The sequence below is a fragment of the Hypomesus nipponensis genome, chromosome 25 (assembly GCF_054491055.1).
Source record: "Hypomesus nipponensis isolate SF chromosome 25, ASM5449105v1, whole genome shotgun sequence".
NCBI classification, from domain to species: Eukaryota; Metazoa; Chordata; class Actinopteri; order Osmeriformes; family Osmeridae; genus Hypomesus; species Hypomesus nipponensis.
In genome coordinates, this window is record NC_140385.1 from 10,160,013 (window position 1) to 10,182,221 (window position 22,209).

General features: G+C 43.5%; 1 protein-coding gene across 1 annotated transcript in view; it reads left to right on the forward strand.

Annotated features, from left to right (window-relative positions):
• Positions 1 to 22,209, forward strand: part of LOC146222202 (phospholipid-transporting ATPase ABCA1) — a 116,754-nt gene that overhangs the window by 31,629 nt on the left and 62,916 nt on the right. Inside the window, exons 15-25 of the mRNA XM_084691923.1 lie at positions 3,189 to 3,411; positions 6,649 to 6,870; positions 9,578 to 9,782; positions 10,158 to 10,274; positions 10,960 to 11,131; positions 12,343 to 12,474; positions 13,216 to 13,355; positions 14,319 to 14,456; positions 19,050 to 19,261; positions 20,410 to 20,491; positions 21,481 to 21,683. Of these exons, the coding sequence (XP_084548049.1) occupies positions 3,189 to 3,411; positions 6,649 to 6,870; positions 9,578 to 9,782; positions 10,158 to 10,274; positions 10,960 to 11,131; positions 12,343 to 12,474; positions 13,216 to 13,355; positions 14,319 to 14,456; positions 19,050 to 19,261; positions 20,410 to 20,491; positions 21,481 to 21,683 (1,846 nt within the window). The remainder of the gene's footprint in view (positions 1 to 3,188; positions 3,412 to 6,648; positions 6,871 to 9,577; positions 9,783 to 10,157; positions 10,275 to 10,959; positions 11,132 to 12,342; positions 12,475 to 13,215; positions 13,356 to 14,318; positions 14,457 to 19,049; positions 19,262 to 20,409; positions 20,492 to 21,480; positions 21,684 to 22,209) is intronic.

Genomic DNA, 22,209 nt, shown 5'->3' on the forward strand with positions numbered 1-22,209 from the left:
GGAGCAACTTTACATCCCAATTTCAGCCTTAACACGGCACTTCATTTATATATACATACACACACTGTGTATATAAATATACAGTATATATATATTTTTTTTTTTTTTTATGCTTTCTGGTTGTGGTGTGGTTGAATTTTTAGCTGTATTTATTCTTTGGCCTTCCTCAAATGCACAGTGATAAAAGAACACTGGCAATGTTCATACACAGCCTGTCCCTATGATGTCCAGTATCTTGAAAAGGCACTCACATTTCGCAAGTGTATTCAAATGTTTTGAACTACTCGGGACAATAATAGATCTAAAAATGACACCAGACCCAGGTTGATAACCCGTGTTATGTGTAATCAGAAGGGCTTCGGTGTTTAGTTACTCTTTGTTCCATATGAAGATATACACATAGTCGTGATGTTGGATTAAAATGTCAAAATACTTAAGCAATCATAATGGAATGTCAGCAGTGGAACATGGATATGGAGTGCTATACAACGTATAACAAAATAGAAACAATGATTTAGAAACAGATTTGTGAAATGGCACAACATTGGCCGACCAAGCTGTATTTTGACTATATACACGTGCAAACAAATTATTACAAGTGCACATACTGTTACATCAAATTATTTTAAAAACGTGTTCAAACTCCCCTGATGATTTCTTTTGCTGAAAGCTAGTCAGCATCAGTGATGCATTTGCTGAAAATAAGACAAGAAGACTTTAACATAATTACCAAATTCACTTGGGTTAGAGCTGCTCCTCCATCGTTTGCTTCGGTTGGAATCTAGTCTCCCGCCTCTCCTAAATTTAGGTCACGACTGCCGATGTAACTCAAGCCACGTAACATGCACCCAGTAGGAGTTATATTACTTAAGCACCCTCAATCGATTGAAAATGTATTATTCAAGAGCATCTGGTGGCAAGGTTGACAGTGTCAAACGTGCTGAGGGTGTCTGATCTTCCTGAGTGTCGAGAAGGGGTTAACAGGCACAGACTGTCATTAACGAGACGTTACTATAGAATCCGCGCTCGGTAATAACGGGATTAGTATTCAAGCTGATGCAATCATTACCTGAGGCATGGGGTGGAAAGAAGTCTTCCCTAGAAGCATCTTGAATCTCTTCAGGAAAACTTGTGTGACATTGACAGTTAAATCTTCAAGTTTAAGTGATGCCTGACACACTTTTTCAAAACTGTTGGCTCCCGGTTTTGAGTTTTATTTCTTCTTCTTTTGGGTGAGAAGGATAGCTTAGTTGCTGTTACAAAGGTTCCTGTGACAGCAAACGTTCCTCTGGGAGAACAGGAAGACTCCAGCTATAAGGCATGCATCTGTGTCCAATACGTGATGTGCTGTGCATCTCTGGTTTTCAATTCCAACTGAATCTAGCATCTTGAATTGTCGACTTAAAGAACCATAGTGAGTACAAGGACTGCACTGATAACACATGGTAAATGGACTGCATTTATATAGCGCTTTTCTACCCTAGCGGCACTCAAAGAGCTTTACAACGTTTGTCTCTCATTCACCCATTCAGACTCACACATACCGATGGCAGCAAGCTGCCATGCAAGGCACCACTCTGCCCATCGGGGGTTCAGAGTCTTGTTCAAGGACACTTCGGCACATGGCCTGGGAGGAGTCGGCGATCAAACCGCCGACCTGGGATTAACAGACGACCTTCTCTACCCCCTGAGCTACAGCCGCCCCAACATATATTTCTCTCTGCTCTGTGAATGGCTTTTGACATTTGATGGAGGATGGGGAAGAAGAGGCCTTTTCAGCACTTTTCATCCTGTAAATTGATTTATCACAGCCCTGGGACATTGAGCTGTAATTTGTAGTTAATGTGAGAAGTACGTCTGTGATCATATCAGACAATATCTGTGTTTTTTGACCATCTCGAGGGAGCAGATTACCCAGGATGTCTTGCAACGAACAGCTTTTCCAGGTGGAAAAGGCACTCAAGAGAGAAAGAAAGGCTTGAACTTAAGGCTCTTGTAAAGAAAAAGAAGACAAAAAAAAGACTCTTATTGTTCAGGGGCAAATGCCCAATCAAGAAAAGTAGGCTTTTGTGCTGCTCGTTTTCTATTGGCTGGGGTTCAGTAGGCCCATAAGCGAATCAATCCCCTAAAAGTTAGTGGAGAAATGAGCTCAGTGTAAATGTACTGGAAATGTACTTTGATACATTCTCTTAAGCGCAATGCCTTGGAAGTGGGATGCTATTCTGCAAAGAAGTGCACAATCCCCCCTCCCCCCTGTCCACCTAGCTATGAGAAGATGTGCTTTGCTTGCAGGATGTGGATTGCATTTTCGGGCTGCAAGCATAATTAATATGTGAAATCCATACTTTGTCAAATGTTAAGGCCAGTTTATACTCCTTTACTGTTTGATAGAGCAACGACAGCACTCTGTTATATTGGAGCCTTACAAGATATTGACATGGCATTTTGGTGGCATTATGAAGCTGGGTTTAATATGGTCTTATTGTACTGTTACGACATCAAATCATACATCATTGTGGACATGACATGGAGCACTAAATGGCTAGATTGAGCTGATGTGCCAGCTTTATGAAGGTTAGCTCATGGTAAAATCCACCTCGTCGGTGTTGGATCTTTCACTGTATTGGGTTCCTGATTAAAAACCATCAAAGTGTTCGGCACCGTCGCACACACGGTGTGACGATGACATTTACTGCATCAGCGTAAACCTGACTTCCTCTTTTGATATTGAAACCGAATGGGTCAGTTCAGTGAATGGAAATGTGGTCGGGGGGCGATTGTGGGTAGGGTTAAAATTGATTTGATAATCGATCATGCAGCATTTTAAGACAATTTTTTACGACAATTTAATGAGAACCTCTCAATTCGATAGCACGTGTATTTACGTCTAAACGCTTTATAGGGCCGGTACCTTCATTTTTTACAAAAAGACACTCTCAAATTGATTCAGTTATTGATGCAACAAGCTTTTAAGACTCATCACTGCACATCCTGTTCAAACATCTTTCGGTATCGGCACAAAGGGAAGTCTACAACAGATAATCAATAAATAATGCATTAAGTCCCATCCTGTTGCATCTTCTCCATATCAAACGCCGGCCAGTCGATTTCCCCCCCCCCACACGCACACACACGCCCCCCAGCCGGCTGTTTTCTGACCTCTTCGATCCACCTCCCTCTGCTACCAGCTTCGTCCAGAGCATCGGCGGCATTCTCCCCATGTTCCTGGTGCTGTCGTTCATGTACTCCATCTGCATGATGATCAAAGGCCTGGTGCTGGAGAAGGAGCTCCGGCTCAAGGAGGTCCTGCGGTCCGTCGGCGTCTGCAACGGAGCTCTGTGGCTGGCCTGGTTCGTCGAGAACCTGGCCCTGCTCGCGGTGCCGTGCGTTCTCATGAGTGTCCTGCTTAAGGTCAGTATGGAGGGCGGATGTGCGAGGCGGTCCAATTCACAAAGCGCACGTCATGGGCCTTTCTTCGCTACTTGTTTTGCGAGGGGGTGCTGGTTATTGGGTTGTGACCCTGTACACTAGTGTGACCTGTTACAGTATCCCTTGCTCAGTGTCCACTGGTCGTGTTGACTTCACGCTGTAAGCATGTTCGCCACTCTCACTCAATTAGGTTAGGGGTTAGGGGTTAGGGCTAATCCTAAACCTTTGCATTTAGAAAAAATAATTGCTTTAGGATTTGAATTGGAACAAATAAATACATTGTTTTAGGCGTTGTTTCATGCCGATGTTATTAATTTCTGATACACAGTCACATTTTGAGACCAGTATCAGAAAGCAATTGACAAACTTCAGACAGTTAGTGGTTTTGTATGTTCTAGATGTATACCATGACTGTGCTTTGGAGTTGGTCTGCCCCTGTTAATCACACAACAACTGCAGTAATTGAAGAGAAGCTTTGAGAAGAATCAGTCTTGACCTTTCATTTCTCACATCATGCCTCCATGCTGATGATTGAGCGTGGTGCTAAAATTGTAATCTTGCTTAATTGGAAATCAGCTCTATTGTGTGTAATTCCCGCTCATTTCTTGTGATTGCATCACTCCCTATTGAACGTGACACACATTAACCCGACCCCTACTGATAATCGGTCTTGAGAAGATATGGCACTGCAAAACGTAGGGCTGACGGGAGCTTCAAAAGTGGGTCAATAACAAATGTGGGTTGTGTGACACATCGCTCCTCTTGGAAGGACCAATCAAGGAACACCTGGAATGCTCAAAGCTGCAACCCATACTGAAATTGTGCAAAGATCTTCTTGAACAATTAGGGATCTAATCCATATTTACAACTTTTTACATCTCTTTGAAGAGGACATATAGTACATGAAGTCTTCACTTAGTCTCAGTGTTCTGGTTGAGGGAAAGTGCATGTTGCCTCCTTGCAATGGAAATAAAAACACGACTAAAAGAGATTCTGAAAGAAATTCTGCAGTAAAAGCTTGGGACCACAATTCCCCTCTCTGGTTATAATGCCTTGCCCTGAACTGAAAGGTGTCTCTCAACTGGATTCATAAGTTGATGCCATGTTTGTGCCCCGGGGTCATTGGTCCTTTGGCATGTCATGGAGTGGCCTGTGGAATTCACCCCCCATCTATGGAGGGAGGGGTGTCTAAAGTCAATTGAGGGACACATTGCAATGGGCCACTGTTGGTGCTCATCAATATTATCTGCCAGTGGGGCCTTCTCCTCTGCCTCTCTATGCATAAGCTAGTCAAATAAAAAGAAAGATTCTTTATTTAGATCGGTTAATCAATTTTTGCAGTTTAATTAGAAAATGTTCCTGGTAAATACAAACGATATTTGAACAGCTGAGGAAAATGTAATTTCCCATCCCCTTAATGTGCTTGCCAGCCATCAACAATTTGTAAACATTAATAACAATAAATTGAGTTAGGTGGGTGCCTTGAAGGAACGATCGAGCATGATGTGTATTCAAATCATGGTCCCATTCTAAATGATAATTTCACGGTCATTTTCAGCACATTAATATAACAGGGAATCAGAAGGTAATTATCCAGTGGCTGTGTATGGATTAGGTGTGACCAGTCATCATCAACACCTGAGTCCTTTTTTTCCCCTTCCACCCGTTGCTGCGGTCTGAATGTGTATAGCTTTTGGAGTGTTATTATTTTAATAATTGTCACATGAGTGATGAGTTGATCAACTTCGGCCTCAATTTTGACCTATTTGTCTTCCCCTCAGGGTAACTCTAAGATAAGGTAAAAAGAAAATAAACAAGAGGTTTTTTTTGCCCGTAGTGAAAAAATGTCCTTAAAACAATCAGTTTTCGCTGTCCTTACAGTAAAGTTAGTATACTCTATTTGTTGTTTTTCGACATGGTTACCCTGTTCATCTTCTAAATGATTTATTGCAATGCATTCATTGTTTACATCAGAGGAACGAATACCCCTAGTACAACCGTGAAGACAAAATCACGACCCCTCAATCTACAACAACCTCCAATCACAACAGCTTGCTGTAATTAGCCAACAGGCCCCTCTTTCCATCCTGCACCCATCCCAACCCCCCTCCCCCCCCCCCAAACCCCTCATCCCACGTCCCTAGATTCCTCCGCACTCTGGCGCGCTCCCTGCCGCTCTACCTGACTCTGGCCTGGATCTACTCGGTGGCCATGATAGTGAAGGGCATCGTCCAGGAGAAGGAGGCCAGGCTGAAGGAGACAGTGAGGATGATGGGTCTGAAAAGCTCCACCTATTGGCTGAGCTGGTTGGTGTCTAGCGGGCTGCCTCTTGCCGTTAGCGCCCTCTTCCTCACCCTCATCCTCAAGGTGATTTGTTGCTAATTCTGCCGTGATTCGAGGTAGATGCTTGTCTAGTCTTGGAGGGCTTTGTTCGTTAGATCATTTTGAAGTCAAATTAGTGGTATAGTCATAGTAATCATATGAGTATTAGTGTAGACCTCATATTAGTTATATTCTCATGTTAATGCAGATCTCTGGTTGTGTACTATTGGAAAGCAAACCTGCTTGTAAAAGTTGTGTTATGAACAGTGATGTCATGAGCACTAAACTGCACACAGTTTTACTTTTAAAAGTTGAAACACACTTTAACTGCAGGACACCAACTATGGTATTACTGTGAGATACTGTAGGTTGAAGTTCTAGAAGAATAGAAAAGCTTTTATGAATACCCCTCCTGGATTAGAAAATGGTCTCCCTTAAATTTGTGGTGAGCAGATTGAGGTGAACTCTGGGTGGTACATTCAAATCACCATTACTCTTAGCCAGACTGTAGAATAAAAAGAAAATGTATGCTTAGAATTCAAGCCTCGTAGATTGTCATCCTTTTGGATTGCAGGATTCTTAACCACCCAGTGATTCACCCCTCTCTCCTCGTCGCTTTCATCATCAACAAGCTATTTCAATCAAGAGCTTCATTTTCTGCACTGACGCATTCTTTCAGGGAATAATACACTCATCACCGTCCATCATAATTGCTCTGCTTTCTCTCCGAGTGACCTCGTCTTGAATGTTTGAAACGAGACAGGGCGTGTATCCACCAGCCATGTTCTCACGTCTGTTTGAGACCGCCCGCTCGCTCCACCTCTCTCCACCATGTCGCCTCAACCTGTCTCCTCCCCCCCCCCCCCCCCGGATCCTGCTCCGCCGCACCGGGAACAGTACGGCAAGGTGCTGCAGTACAGCGACCCCTCGGTGATCTTCGTCTTCCTGCTGGTCTTCTGCCTGTCCACCATCATGCAGTGTTTCTTCATCAGCGTCTTCTTCTCCAAGGCCAACCTGGCGGCCGCCTGCGGAGGCCTCATCTACTTCGTCCTCTACCTGCCGCACGTCCTCTGCTACGCCTGGCGAGACGTCATGGGCTTCGGCGCCAAGATCGCCGTGGTGAGTGGCTTCCCCTTCTGGTTTTCAGCAGAGGAGTCTTTCCCTTGAATGGACTGAATGGATGAACCTTTTGTTTGAGGTTGTATTTTTGATTTGTTTTAAGTTGGGGGTGGGGGGGGGGGGGTTCATCTGAGTCTTGATTATGCGGTCATCGGTGCTGTTTACGTATGTTTACCATGAAGGAACTATTGTAATGAACGTCTGACGTTGTTTTCATACTGGCACAAGTTCTCACCTCATAACCAAAGAAAGTCTGGTTTCCAAAAGTTTGAGAGGAAAATTGTCTCTGACAACTTGAACTTTTGGCTTTATTGTATTTTTTAAGAACAGACATGCTGTTTCATATCCTATATAGCAAAGTTATTGAGCTTCTAAGGTCTTTTTAAATATGACTTTGCTGTCATCTGTGTGTAGTTAATGGATGATCCTTGGTTGGAGAGTGAATTAATCTTTGGGAGGGTATTTCAAGTGAAGTGGAGAGAAAGAACAAATCCTTGCTCAATTTTCAATGTAGCCTTTCTGAGTGACCAGTTTCGGTCTGACGATTTGTCCTAAAGCTCGTGCCGACAAACCCGCTTCAAATCGAAAGTTTTCATAGCTGGAGGGCCTCGATGCATCTTCTTAAACTTTGAAGCAGAAACACATTCCATTGTTTATAGAGTGTGGCACCTTGCTATAGCCCAAGAGCTATCTCGCTGTGACATCTGACAACACTTTTTCTGTGTGTCTCTTCATCTTCATAGAGCACCCCATCTCTCTGAACCTTGTATTGCGACAGAAGTAATGACATCGTTACAACTCCAGTGTTTGGTTTTTTTCTTTCTTTGAGATGTCTTTGCAGTGAGGTATTTGCAGTTGTCTGTTTTGATGCTTTCGTCTGGGTGTCATTCCACATTCCCGTTTTCTTTTTGGTCATATCCATTGTGCATAGACAGAAAGAATCCCCCGTTTAGGAAGTCATTTACATCATGCTCTCTCTTCCGTCAAAGTGCCTTTGTGGAGGTCTACCCCTTTTTCGCAGCCCTCGCTGCTCTGCTAATTTGCATGAACAATATTTCTCTGACAGACATCCCATTCTGTCTCATAGTTTATTTATTAGGGATCCCAGGTTGTATTCCCCTTACCGATGAGATGGCCAACAATGCATGCCTCTGCATTAAACTGGCACCCACCAACCCACTGTTGTATTCATTGGACTACATTTGGTGACTCCTGAGGTCCACTTGCTTGTAGCCTACCAAACACTTGTTAATAGGGAAAAAGGTCTTAATAAGTTTGTAAGTTAACTATATTAAAATCAATAAGCATCTTAAAATGGCCAGATTACCTAACAACTAATGCTTTTTCATCTTATGGCATATCATACTTAACTGTAACTCTAATATTATCACTTATTGTTTATAGTCTTATTAACACATGAAAAGCAACTTATAAGGGTGTTGCAATCTATTCATTATTGCTTATTACAAGCACCTGGATCTAAAGTGTAACCGTAGATTTCGAAAAACATGTAACAATGAGGCAAAAACGAGACAAGGCAAACGATGATTTTACATGACAGATTTTGCATGCTCTACCGTATGCTGAAATGGCAATCTTCAACCATTGTTTTGGTAAGATTTTTGTGTTTATTTATTTCCCCCTCAATCAGCACTCATTGTTTTCTTTTGTTGCCAGTTGCAACTCTTTTCCAACTGCTTCTCAAAATGGCAGGGTAGTTATGTCTGCTTCTCTTTCTCCGTCCCAAACTCTGTCCTTGCTCAAAGTCAGACGAGCTGTCCTCGTTCCTCCGTCAGGGGGTCAAAATAAGGTTACCGCCTGCACTGCTATTTTGTGATTGGCTGTCGATTGGGTCAGCTGAAACCGTCCAAGGGGTGACTGAAGGCATTGTCCATGGCTGTGAGCATGGAGGGCGGTCAGAGTGGCACTGCAGAGCACAGCTGACTCTGGTTGTCATGTGCAGACAGACAATGGACCCCTTTGAATTTCCACTGATGTCGCGGTGGAGTGGATACAGCACACTTCCACACAAGGCTTCTGGTTCTTTTTGGACGTTAACGTCGAACTCTCTGAGGCCTCGGCAATCGTTTGCGGCATCTGCCTCTGGGTTTAAATGTGGAGACTCAATGAGGCATGACCAAACAGCTGGCAGGCTGCATGGCAGGGATAGACTGATGGGCCTTCAACAAGGATGTGTCATGGGCAAAGGATCATCGAAAACGTTCCGCAGTGCGATTGCTTCAATCTTTATTTGTAAAACATGGTGTGTAACCCTATGTATTTAGTTATTTCTTTTGTCATTCCTGGTTTGCCTTGTATCCATAAACAATCAGTGCCCAGATAATAGTTTAATAAATTGACTATTTAGTGATTCTTACTTTCTGCATTGTAAACTGTTTGTCGGTGACACTTAGGATCCAGGTGCTCATACTAAGCATTGGTTAATAGATATTATTACTGCATATTAATGTTGATAAGCATCTTATAAGGGCCTTATAACTAACACTCATCACATGCCACTGAATCTAAAGTGTTAGCCTGTTCATCATGTATTGATGTTTATAATTTTCAGTGCACACAGCAGCTTCCTAATCTATAGTGACAACTGACACGCGTCGTAAAAAAGTGGAACTTGAGTTACAGGGGGAAATCAGTTCATTCGATTAAGCACCACGTAACCAAGGATGTCCACGGGTTCCTCTCCCAGAGTCTGCTGTCGTGTGTGGCCTTCGGGTACGGCTGTGAGAACTTCTCCAAGTATGAGGAGCAGGGCATCGGGATCCAGTGGAGCAACATCCGCAGGAGCCCAGAAGACGGAGACCGCTACAGCTTCATTGTGTCGATCTTCATGATGCTGGTCGATTCCCTTCTTTACTGGTTTCTAACTTGGTACATCGAGAATGTGTTCCCAGGTACTCACGATAGTAGCTTCATCATATGTTGTTTGGGCTTGAGCAATAATTATTCTCATAACGTTGTGGAAATATGTAGAACTATGTCATGGCAGACTCTGAACAATGTACAGTGCAGCTATATATTTACAGTTTTACAAGTTGAATTTAATTGTTATCATGCCAACTCATTCTCTGCACTTAATCAAGCATGCCATAGTCAATAACCCTTAAGCACAAGGGCCTAGTATTAATTCCATTGGTTCTATTTGGAATAAGAGGGAGGATTTGGATCAGGCTTGTCTGTGGAAAGTGCTCATCCACCCCCCCCCCCTCCCCACCTCCAAGCCAACTTATTATTAGAGTGTGAATAATATTGCCCATGCTTAATCACAGGCCAATATGGAATCCCCAAGCCCTGGTACTTTCCTTTCACCACCTCCTATTGGTGTGGGACGACCTCCGCCAGTGACGCTGACCTCACTTTGCTCAAGGAGCACGGAGAGTATAACGGTGAGGATTTTCTGAGCTCGCCTGTGGGTGTTACACAAAAGCGACTTTATTATTTGTCGCACTCTCGACAGGTCATTCCCATCACCGGGAGAATGGGATCTCAATGCAGAAAGCTAATTGGAACGGTTGCCACTGAATGTTAACACCTTGCCGAAGGCTTGGGAATTGGATAATTATAGAGCAGAGTGTGCACGCACACAAAAAACCCACAGTTCAGCTTAGTGTCAAGTCCGTATTGGTAAATTAGCTTTTTATAATCAACATTTGGTCGGGGGAGGTGAGAAGGTAGTCTATTGTGAGGCTTGTTTCAAATTGTCGACTTCCTCTGTGTTAATGGTAATGTGGGTGGCACCATGTGAACATCACACATACTTGTTTTAATATGAAAAGAAAAAAAGATGAACCTTTTACAAAAGAAAAACAATACCACACTTTGATACATGGCAAAAAAGCTATCATACAATTGATTTGGCACACGCATAAAATACTACGGAAAAATACAAGATTAATACAGAAAACGTTATCCACTGAAAACGTTATCAAGGAAACAAGGAAAGGAGGGAAATCTAAATATGTAGCACTATTTTAGGGGTGTATCAAAGGAAACTATTGGCTAGTTTTTTGATGTACCTGATTTAGAATGACACAAGGGTACACTGTATTTATTTGATGTATCGTTCCAAAGATCGCCTGGAAAAGCCAGCTCCTGACATGAAGGCAGGGGTTTCAATTAGGAACCTTGTGAAGATCTACAAAACGGGTAAAAAACTTGCTGTGGACGGCTTGAGTGTGGACTTCTACGAAAACCAGATCACATCTTTCCTTGGTCACAATGGGGCCGGGAAAACAACCACCATGTAAGTACGAGGCACACTACACGGGTGCGAAAACGCGTGTCCAACGACCAATTATTTCCATCAAAGATGTGGCCTTGCTCGTGTTCAGAGGAGTCATTGAATGGTTTGACCTCAGATACTGTAACTAAGAATGTACAAACAATTTAAAAAGTTCCATTCTATCTTGGTTTGAATGCCGGCCTGAAGGAATGTGTTCCTATGTGTCGTCCATCAAAATTAACTCTCAAATTCCATTTCACCATCACATTTCCTACCATAAATAACTTGCCCTCTGTGTGTCGCACACCGTGTACTTTGGTAAATAAAAGTTACAAGATCACCAGACTGGACCTACTCTAAGTTCTAATGGCAGGATTTACTCTGAGCACCCAGCTTACTGCAGCCCCAAAGCAGGGCGGTCAGTTAATTGCTTGTCAAAATGGAGTAGAGAATTCAGAGTCACAAAATGGAGACTCGACTCAGAGAAGGAGAGAGAGAGAAACAGACGTGGGTGTGTGTGTGTGAGCTCAAATAGGCAGAGAAGAACAAAAGAGGAGGTCTTGGGTGAGTAAGCGGAACGAAAGCTAGATCTGTTGGGAGGGGGAGCAAAGCATGAAGGTTAGCGGACAGGACAGAGAGCAGCTTAGTCACCCTCTGTAGACGCGTGACCACCAAACAGTTTGTTTGAGGCTGACTTGAGTTTGACAGTACAGATGTCTAAAGGGATTGTCTGGAGGCGTATGGATTATTCTTTTGTACAGTTGTCTTGTAGTATTAAGTTGCCATGCAGTGTTTATATCATACAGTGAGCTGGATGGTCACTGTACACATATGTAGATACAGGGTGCCAGTTTTCCAAATCACTAAGGGGGGAATTGGTGGCAAATAATATACAATTATTTAAGGTGTGTCTATATGTAATGTCTGTATGTAATGTCCGTTTCTACTGATGACAATATGACTGCATAGGGTCTACAATTTTTGTCCACAAACCGTACATATTATTACCTTGACATGGTTATGTATCAATAATGTCATTCTGCCGACATGCTCTGACCTTTCAGCCTCTGTCAAGCCCAGCATGCCTGGATCAATCCCGACATGTCTGTGCAGAACCAATGTCTCGCACAGTGCATCTTTTTGCATTGCTGCGTATAGTCATCACAATGGTGTTGTTGATTTATAATTCCAGTCCAGAACCTGTCCTCCGTTTCCCTTCCCCCCCCCCCCAGGTCAATCCTGACGGGACTGTTTGCACCTACATCTGGGACGGCGTTCGTTAACGGACTTGATATCCGGACAGACATGGACACCATCAGGAAGCATTTGGGAATGTGCCCACAGCACAATGTTTTATTTAATGAGTACGTTTTGAACTCTACCCTCCAGCACACACATACTGTCCCATGCATTATATTATAAACACACACACACACACGCACGCTCACACACACTTGGCAGCATTTGTTGAAAATGTCTTGGTAAGGTTATGAGCAATACCAATTCTTCTGGAGGCGTAGTTTCAGAATGGTGTTATACTCATGAAGACGCCTTTACCCCGAGAACGATTCTTCCAAAATATGATTCAGGATCTCACTCTGTTGCGTCTAGTTGCATCATTGCAAACCATTATTCTCACTTTCAGGTGATGGAGTCGGTCTCTCTCTCCTATAACTAGTTTATCACTCGTTCTCTCCCTTTCACCTGAGTAATTACCTGTAGTCTCACTTCTCCTTTATCTCATTTACGACTGAGCACCTGTGAATCACTACCATGCATATAATTTGGTTTCCGTACAGAGCCAAATGTCTGTACTTTGAGTTTTATTTACAGGCACGCTACAGGCAAAGATGTTAGGAAAGTCGAAACAATACCTTTACAGTATATGACTTTCGCCAGGTCTTTAAAGTGGAAGTATAAGTGCCCTGTTGGTTGCATTGTTGTGTGACAGCTTGATAACAAATTCATGTTTAATTCAAAATCAGCTAGCACCGACTTCCTGAGAAGTTCTGTCCATTTTTCATAAACCCTGGAACTTGTGTGGGAGGACTAAACGTGGATAACCTTTCGGGAAACCTTTTCCCCACCTATCCGTTTCCTCTCAGCTTGACTGTTGAGGAGCACATCTACTTCTATGGCCGTCTGAAGGGGCGCAGCCGCGCCGAGGTGAAGATCGAGATCGACCAGATGATCGCAGACGTGGGCCTGCCGCACAAGCGAAAGGAACTGGCCAAGAACCTGTCAGGTCTGTGTCATTGCGGATCCTAGTGACAGCTCTATCCTGGGAACAAATGATTGCAATTACACACAGATTAGACCTTAACGTGATGACACTTGATACACTGAGTGTGGCTGCATGTCTGTTTTGTGTGTCTGCGTATCCTTGGGGTTTAATGTGTCATGGGGAACTCCCAAAGGAGGCTGATGTAGGTTTCTGCCTGCCCCCACACCAAACCACTTAGAAACATGTCAAAGTATAGGCATTATTTGTCTGCATATAGACATGCCTCTGTGCTTGTGTGTTTAGGGGTATAATCCATTGTCTAGGGGACAATGAATGACGTGTATGATAAATTGGCTCCAGTTATGGGGTTGCTAGTGTACAAAATTGCTGAAATATGACTTTCAAGGTTCATCTGGCCTGACATTTCCGCTACATTAGCACAACATAGGAAGCATTCAGCTCCATCTCCAGGGTATCAGGTGTGCTGGTGTCATCGGCAGTCACATGAACCTGAAGCTGTCTCGCCATTTCATGCCAGACTAAAGGCAGTAAACACGTTTTGAAACACTGACTAATACTGAACAGGTCTCTTCGAATCCTTCTCAGTCGAATACCATTCGTTCCATACTGAATTAAATAGAAACAATATCCGAACATCCATTCGGTTCTACTGATTTAGCTCCACAAGTGCTCAGCAATTGTGACGGTAAATAATATATTCTAAATGGCAGTAAGAATCCTTGCAGAACAGACAGTAAAAGGTGAGTGATATCAATTTGAAATGGCAGTTTGAAAAAGAAAAAAAAGGTTTGTATTTGTGGAAGATTATTATTTCAGTTACATTATTATTACATTATTAATATAGTAAGTTACGAGTTATACATGACTATGATTATGACTATATTATGACATTTTTTATAATAAGTTATTATGAGTCAGCATTGTAATGTCCACTGAAGGCGCGCAACCATTTTTGGGTCTTAGGTGGGATGCAGAGGAAACTGTCCGTAGCCATCGCTTTTGTGGGCGGCTCCAACATCGTCATCCTGGATGAGCCCACGGCAGGAGTGGACCCCTATGCCCGCAGGGGGATCTGGGACCTGCTGCTCAAGTACAAACAAGGTCTGGATCCTGCTCCTACGCCAGCTTTCAACGATGCCATGTCGTTGTTGTTTTTTCCTTTGAGTTTCCTGGAGCACTGTTGAAAAAGTATCCCTGGATAAATGGGTCTCGACTTTTAAGAGTGAGCGTTTAACGTCGTGTCTGACCTGCACCTGCTAAAAGAACTATTTGACGTGTGACTGAAAAAGGAGCTCTTGTATAGCAACGAACTCCTGGCTTTGTGTCTTTAAATATATATTGTGTGTTCCAAACCACTTTCCTCCAATGACAAGGACTGTGGCCAGATTATCATCTTGGTCTTCCATATCAACGCAATCGAGGTAGAAACAGATGGCCACAAGCCCTTTCAATCAACATGACATTTTAACACACTCAATAATTGTCTGCAATTTCTCTTTTGTTGTTGCCTTGATCCGGCCATTGCCAGGGAGCCATACACAAACGTTATAATAACACATTTCCAGTCGATGTCTAAATGTTTAATGTGCATCGAGCGACATACCGCCCTCGCTGTGTCATTAGCCGGGCTCTCTAATCAAGCCCTTTCACTGTGATCCAAAGCTCAAGAGAACTCTTTTAATGAGAACACCCACATCAGCTAGCTTGAAGTGAGTCATATTGTAGCTATGCTAAGTGCCCATGCTAAGTGACGATGTCACACAGATTTTGAAGCAGGAGTCAGAATGTGTTGAATGTTTTTGTTTGATTCCCATTCAATGTATGGTGTAGATTTGTACTTATTTGGTGCTGGTTCTTGTTGGAGCTGCCAGAGTCTGACCACTCACTGATACCATTCAAGTAATCGCCACCGCACTAATCCTTGCCCTGGGCTTATCAGTCAACAATCCCTTTTCAAATGAAAGAGTCTGGGAAATATTGTAAGCTTATTGAAACAACCTTTTTGGATCTCAAGTCAAAGTGTTGGGTGTCTATTTTAGCTGTCTCTCTCAATGGAATGGAGCAACTTGTTTACATGTCTTAACTGTCAGAAAACTGCCTCCTTTGATTATTCTCTGAGGTTCAACATCAACGATGGCTGTTTGCTTGCACTTCTGATGTCATTAGCAGGTGCAGCTTTGAAGTAGCCCAGCATATTGCATTTCTGTGTAGTGAATAGGTTATGAGAGGCAGTTAAATGCTCATCACTGAATGAATATGAGTATCAAGGGGAAAACATCTCTTAAAGGAGAAATGTTCACTTTAAGGGACCAGAAATCCATACAGGGTGTGCTGGTGGGGCTCCTAAATCGCAGGCAGACTCAGAATGTTGTCACCAGCCCAGCCTCTGAACTATTGATTTACACTTTTCACTCCATGAACAAGTTTTGACAGCCCTGCTGTGCAGCTAAGGGAGATGGCGTGTCATGTCATGTCATGTCCAACAGACAAAGTACATTAGATATAATGCAGATATCATAATAAAACAATTGTTTTTCCATGATTTGTAATATCCCACTATCATCCCTAATGTGGATTATTATCTATTGTACCTCTGCAAAGTTGATTTAATCACATTTAGAAAAGGTTTAGGTCTGAAAATAGACTCCCGGCTATCTGCAGCGTGTTTTTGGTTACCGGCAAGGTAATACAGCATTGAGCACAAACATCTGAACATAAAACAAAAACCCATGAAGTTGTTAGCAAATTCTAAATTCATGAAAGAAATTAAGTTGGATTAAAGGCCTCATCTAAGATACATTCCCAGAAATTATGTTGATGAAAAATACTAATTAGCATGCCAAAGAACTGCCACAAATTCAAAGCAAATACTAATATTCCAAACATCACAGCTGGAGAGACTAACACACCAGATACCTTTCTTTGTCTCACTTCATAAGCAGCTCTTTTCTAACAGGTTAGTGTATTGTGTACTCTGGTTGTGTCACTGTGGTGCTCGACGGTACTGCTTCAACCTGCCCTGTACTAAAATCCATCTTTGGCACTTTGACCTCAGAAAATATCTGCGTCACCTAAAAGCTACACATGTTTATACATATGTCTAACCAACAGCTGAGTAACACTTGGTCAAAATTGGCAGTTCAATTCAAATGATGTCCCTTTTAAATGTTTGAAATTGTAACGCAGAGTTGTTCGATCTTATTTGGTATTTTCATGCGAGAGTGAGTTGCCGGTTGAGTGGAAAGAAAGAAAAAGATTCATTACGTATTGAGACCTCGACACGTATGCGCGCACGACGTCACTTGAAGCGTTGTCTCTTCGCACCCCACAGCCAGCAGCCACAACTCTCCATGCTAAATGAGTAAACAGCCAGCGCACCTCTGGATTATGAATGAAACTGTAAGGGGTTTACCTTGTTCAAGATAATGGCACAGCATAGAGACAACGTGAGAACTCTAATTGTAGTCCCTATGAAAGAAAACAAGCAGACCGACTCCAAACTAGATGAGTGCAAATGGAAGAACATGCTTCTAATTGTGGCCTTTTAATGTGAATCCATTAGAGTATCCATGTTGAGTAGTTTGCCAAATGTCTGTTTCATTTATTGCTTCAGCAATTAAAAGAAGAAAAAAAAAAAGTTCAAATCCACACATCTTTAGACACAGAAAAAAAGGGGCTTGGTGGCACATTAGTGGCAGCGTGTCAGAGTAATTAGAATTTGAGGTTATGGATTCAGACATTATTGATTTAAGTTAAACAGCCTCCTGTCTCAAGTGTCAATGAAACAACTGATTAAAAGTTTCACCAAATGATACATCCAAATATAAACGATGTTTCTTGGTTCATTTAGACAAGTTAATGTCCATGTCCTTCCACTTGATTTACAAGCCAGGGGGCTTCTCTGGTTCCTGATCTCTTCCCAAGACCATGTTGTACGTAGTCACTGCACAAAAGATTTACCCGCGATTTCCACACTGCTTTGATGTATCACTTGGTGCTGTAATGCAACACAACATGCCATAAATCAGCGAGACTTTGTGGGCTGTGCTTCGCCCCAGCACATTTATTTTTCTCCTAGCTTCCGTACGATGCACCGGGTGTTTATTATTTCACCTTGTAAAGTATGATACTACCTCGGGAAACCAACCACAGCCACCAAAACTGAACCTTGCACAAACGGAATTACCCAGCCTCAAACAAACTGTTTATCCTTCAAAAGAAGCATGTTTTCTCTGTATAGTCATCAGTGCTTGTGTTCAGCTTTCGGAGCTGTATCACAAGTCAAAACACTGATTGCTTGGTCTTTGCTGACACGTTTCATAATTTCAAAGAGGTGTGATTGGCTAGGCAGCAGAGCTGAGAGTAGTTGCGCAGCTCTGTATAATGACCTGTGTGTGTGTGTGTGTGTTCGTCCTGGGGATAATGCGACCAGGGGAGATACAAATTGAACAAGCTCAGAGGAAAGAACAAGAACAAACGTATCGTACTCAGCAGTCGACCCTGACCTCCAATAATAACGACCCCCAAAATATAACATAAACAACAGGGTACGGTCAAATCACGCAGCTAATCAACAGATACTGGTGTGTCATAACGGGTGACGGCGAGCCTGACGCTGTCACACCTTGTGTCGACAAACACAGATGGCATAGGCTGATATCTATTATTATATATTATAACGGTCAAATCCTACTCATTTAAAATATGTCAGTGTCAGGTCCATAGAGTCATAATAATGCAAACTTTCGACAAGTGCCCAATTTTACAAGCGTCCAATTGTCTGCCGAATACCTCATACCCACAATGCCTTTTTTTCCCACTTAAGATTTCATCAAATCTGTCTATTTGAAGCTGAAGGCTTACCATCGTGACAAAATGAAAGCAGGAGGTAGATCTGTGTGTTTGGAACACATCCCAATCAACACACCCACAGTGCACAGTAGCAGCAGGTAAATGTGAATACTGGCAAACATGCTACCAGCTAACGACATCCAGTGAGATGACCATGCTGTGACTTCATCACAGATCCTGGGATGATTTCCTGGTTGCCAAGGAAGGTGCTGATTAAAACACGTTAGCTTCGGACACGTGGTACATTATGACCTCACTTACCTCTGTGAAAACGTTGGCTCTCTGGCTGTGTTGATATATAGCTCCGGGCATCATATCAGTAGCTCTTATAAAAATAAAAATAAAATTAAAAAATGATTAGACAAATGAATAAATATGGTCTGTGTGGCTAGAAAGATGTTTTCACGGTTTATTCCATTGGAATTGGATTGAAGTAGTTGAGTTATAATGTAATAACAAAACAAAAAAACACCCACACAGTCTTCCACTGCATTGATATTAAAATGGCATGAATTGAGAACTAGAGGGTGTTGGCAGCAAAATGTTGATCAGTCTCATGAGCTTTGTGGCTTTGTTTGAAAATAAATCGCTGCAGATTGTGAAATTGTCTCTCGTGGACATTTTTTCCTCCACCTTCTCTTACTTCTGATCATTGTTGACAGAATAAACAATGTAGTACCATGGCAGCCGACAATAGTTGGGCGTAATCTTTCACTCAAAAAGTCTCCCCAACACCTCACACACACAAGTACTCTTTCTCTCTCATACACACAAGCACACACATCCCCTTCACCAACCTCACCCACAGTAATAGTTTTGTTTTGCTTCATGTCCCTCCTGCAGGCCGCACAATCATCCTCTCCACACACCACATGGACGAGGCGGACATCTTGGGAGACCGCATCGCCATCATCTCCCACGGGAAGATGTGCTGCTGTGGCTCCTCCCTCTTCCTGAAGAAGTGCTTCGGCAGCGGCTACTACCTGACCCTGGTGAAGGTGGCAGAGGGGATGACCCTACCGCACCCAGCATCCACGCACACTCAGGTCAAAGAGGTAACTCGAGGAAATGCAGTTTGTGTTGAATTGGAGAGACAGTAACAATGGACCTAGTGTCTATAACCGAAAGCCTTTAGGATCTAACATGGCAAGGTAACTACTGCGCGAAAAAGTGAACATTTTACAGAAGTTACAAGAGTCCTGCATTCGGTTGTATAACAACCACAAAGCTAAAGATAACCTGTTGTACGTACTGAAAAGATGCCAATACCAATGTCTGAGTCTGTATGAAGCCATGTGACTGTACACATGCACAATGAGCCAGACAGTGTCCAGTGATCAGTTGAGTGAGCTCCTTTCTGCACCCAGAGGGAGATGGTTCACTAGTCCATTATCGACACACTTCTCCGAACTGCGCTCCGACGCCTTGCCCTCCCCTGTAATGATCTGTGTTTAGTCTCCTCCCAGCATGAAAATTGGCAGACACCTCCGCGCTGGATGATACTAATTGTCGCGAGGGAGGGGGGCGAGTACTCAATCTAGCCTTGCGCACTTAGTTTTAATCAATAGGAGCAAATGAACAAGATGCACCCATGCTAGTGGGGCTACGGCAATTACCATTAGTCCACAGGCTCTTTGTGGAGACTCAAGTCATTGAACACCGTTGTGGGAGGAGGTTCAGCAGCCCTCCACCCTGCCCTGTCACGCCCGACGCTTCACAAAACACATTTAGTGTCCAGCAGGTACATATCGAGCTACAAAGAGGACTCGGTTTTAATAATCGGACCGTCCGTCAACTCAACACTGAGGAAGTTAAGGAAGTTACCCGACATTTCAACAAGTCGTTCCCCCAGCCGTGGCCAACATTTAATACCAGTGTTCATGTCACTTTTGTGGAACTGCAACCAAACACGACAGAATAGCAAACTGGCCAGATGAAAAATGCAGCATCAATTGTTACAACATGGGTTGGAGCGGAAACCTGAACCTCATCTGTGCTTCAACCGAGAGAGCCTCGGCGTTATGGTTCCTTGAAAGTGTACGCGTTCAACCTCATCATGTCATGAACTCCATGAGCACAATCATGCAAATGCCTTGCATCATTACCGAACGACTGCTGAGAGCAGACTGTGAAGGGGATGATGTTCAGGCTAAGAGGCCAACTGTGGTGAAGGCCTTTTCCTTTGTCCCTGGGTCATGAATAGGAGGAGGCCTGTCCCTCCACGAACAGCAGTGTGGATGAGGGGATCGGCAGCCAGAGCTGGGACAACTCTTCGGAGCCCTCAGGTACGCTAAACACTCTCCCAGTGCTGACGCTTATCCCAACGCTTAACGGCACAACATTTCGGTGGACTTCTGCACTGACTTTTTCTTCCCTTTTCTTTCTAGTCCCTAGTTTTGATTCACAATACACCATTCCGGCAGCGTCACAGTCGATATCACTCTAGTTGTTCTACCCATCTCACTTCCTAACCTGAACTTTCATAAGGAGTGGTGCCGACCGCCTGTTGATTGTTACTAGCTGACTGGCTGTCTTGTCCAACTTGCAGCAGTGGAAGGCAAAGAGGTCTGGCCCCCCCCTCACCCCAGAGGTCTGGGGCTGCAGTGCGAAGCTCTGATGAGACCACCCATGGTCCCTTGAATGCCTAGCACACCCTTCAAGGACTTTTTCAACATAGTTTTTTATCAAACTAAATTCAGTAGAAAACTGTTCATGGTTTCACGAAGTGAAAAAAAAACAACATCTTAATGCAGATGGTGACAGGGTCATTCCTCTCAATTACAACCACGGGCTGGTAGTTAAGGCCAACGTGTGAGAACGATCCATCTCCCTACCTCCTCATAAAGCAGCTGGGCTTTGCTTGGTTGAGCAGCTGTGATTATCTATAAGAGCACCGGATCGATAACGGAGGCGGTGTTTGGCTCGACGCTGGTGCTGATTGATTCTAATGGAGATGTAGCTCCTCGATAGATGAAGGGGAACGTGTCCAAACTCTGGGCCTCGTTTAGAGAGGTCATGGTAATGGTGATTGTCTCTTCTTACGACAGCAATGTTCTGTTGTTTAATCTCTATACCCAAGTTGTGGCAATGGTAAGTGAGTCATTTGCGTCACACAAAGTCATTCCTGAAAGGTCCTTCAGTACCTTTACTGTGTTCCTAACGTACGAGGCGGGAATCGAGAACCCGGGGCGGCTCGTGGTTCAACGAGAAAAGAAGAAATGACACCGGAGGCCTTCTCATTGTCATCACTAAAATGGTGGTTGTTTCCCTCCAGACCTTACAGCCATTAACAGGCTGGTGCACAGGCACATACCCGAGGCAGTGTTTCTGGAGCACATCGGCCAGGAGATTACCTACATCCTCCCCTACAGCGGGGCCCGGGACGGCACCTTCGCCCTGCTCTTTAAGGAGCTGGATCTGGAGATGGGCGACCTGGGAGTCTCCACTTACGGAATCTCCGACACAACACTGGAGGAGGTAGGAGACTCTCCATGGAGGGGCCAGCTGCAGTGCCGCGCAAAAGTCTTAGGCGCAAAGAGTTCAAAAGTACTGCAGAAAATGCTTCAAGAAATCATGAAAAGACGAAACAATTGTTTTGTTTTGCAACAGGGCACTTAAATACTGCCACACAAATTCAGAAGATATAAACATGCATATTTAAGACAGCATTCTTGTTCAAAAAAATCTTGGGTGCCTAATCATTTTGCACAGTGCTGTATGTGCAGGCAAACATGTCCATACTCTATGCACACTTTCACACAGGCACAGATAGACAAATGCTACCTCACTCAAATTCCACATTTTCTGTCTCTTAAACAAAATGGTTAATATGCTAAAGAGAGCATGGTCCGTGTAGGTACAACCAAGAGACGGTTGGAAAACAAGCCCAATGCGTTTGAGTTGTGAGGTCGTCATGCCCTGTGGCTGTTTGAATAAATCTGGTTGGGAGTCTGACATACAGACACAACAAGGTTATTTTAAAAGTGCATGCCTCACACATTTA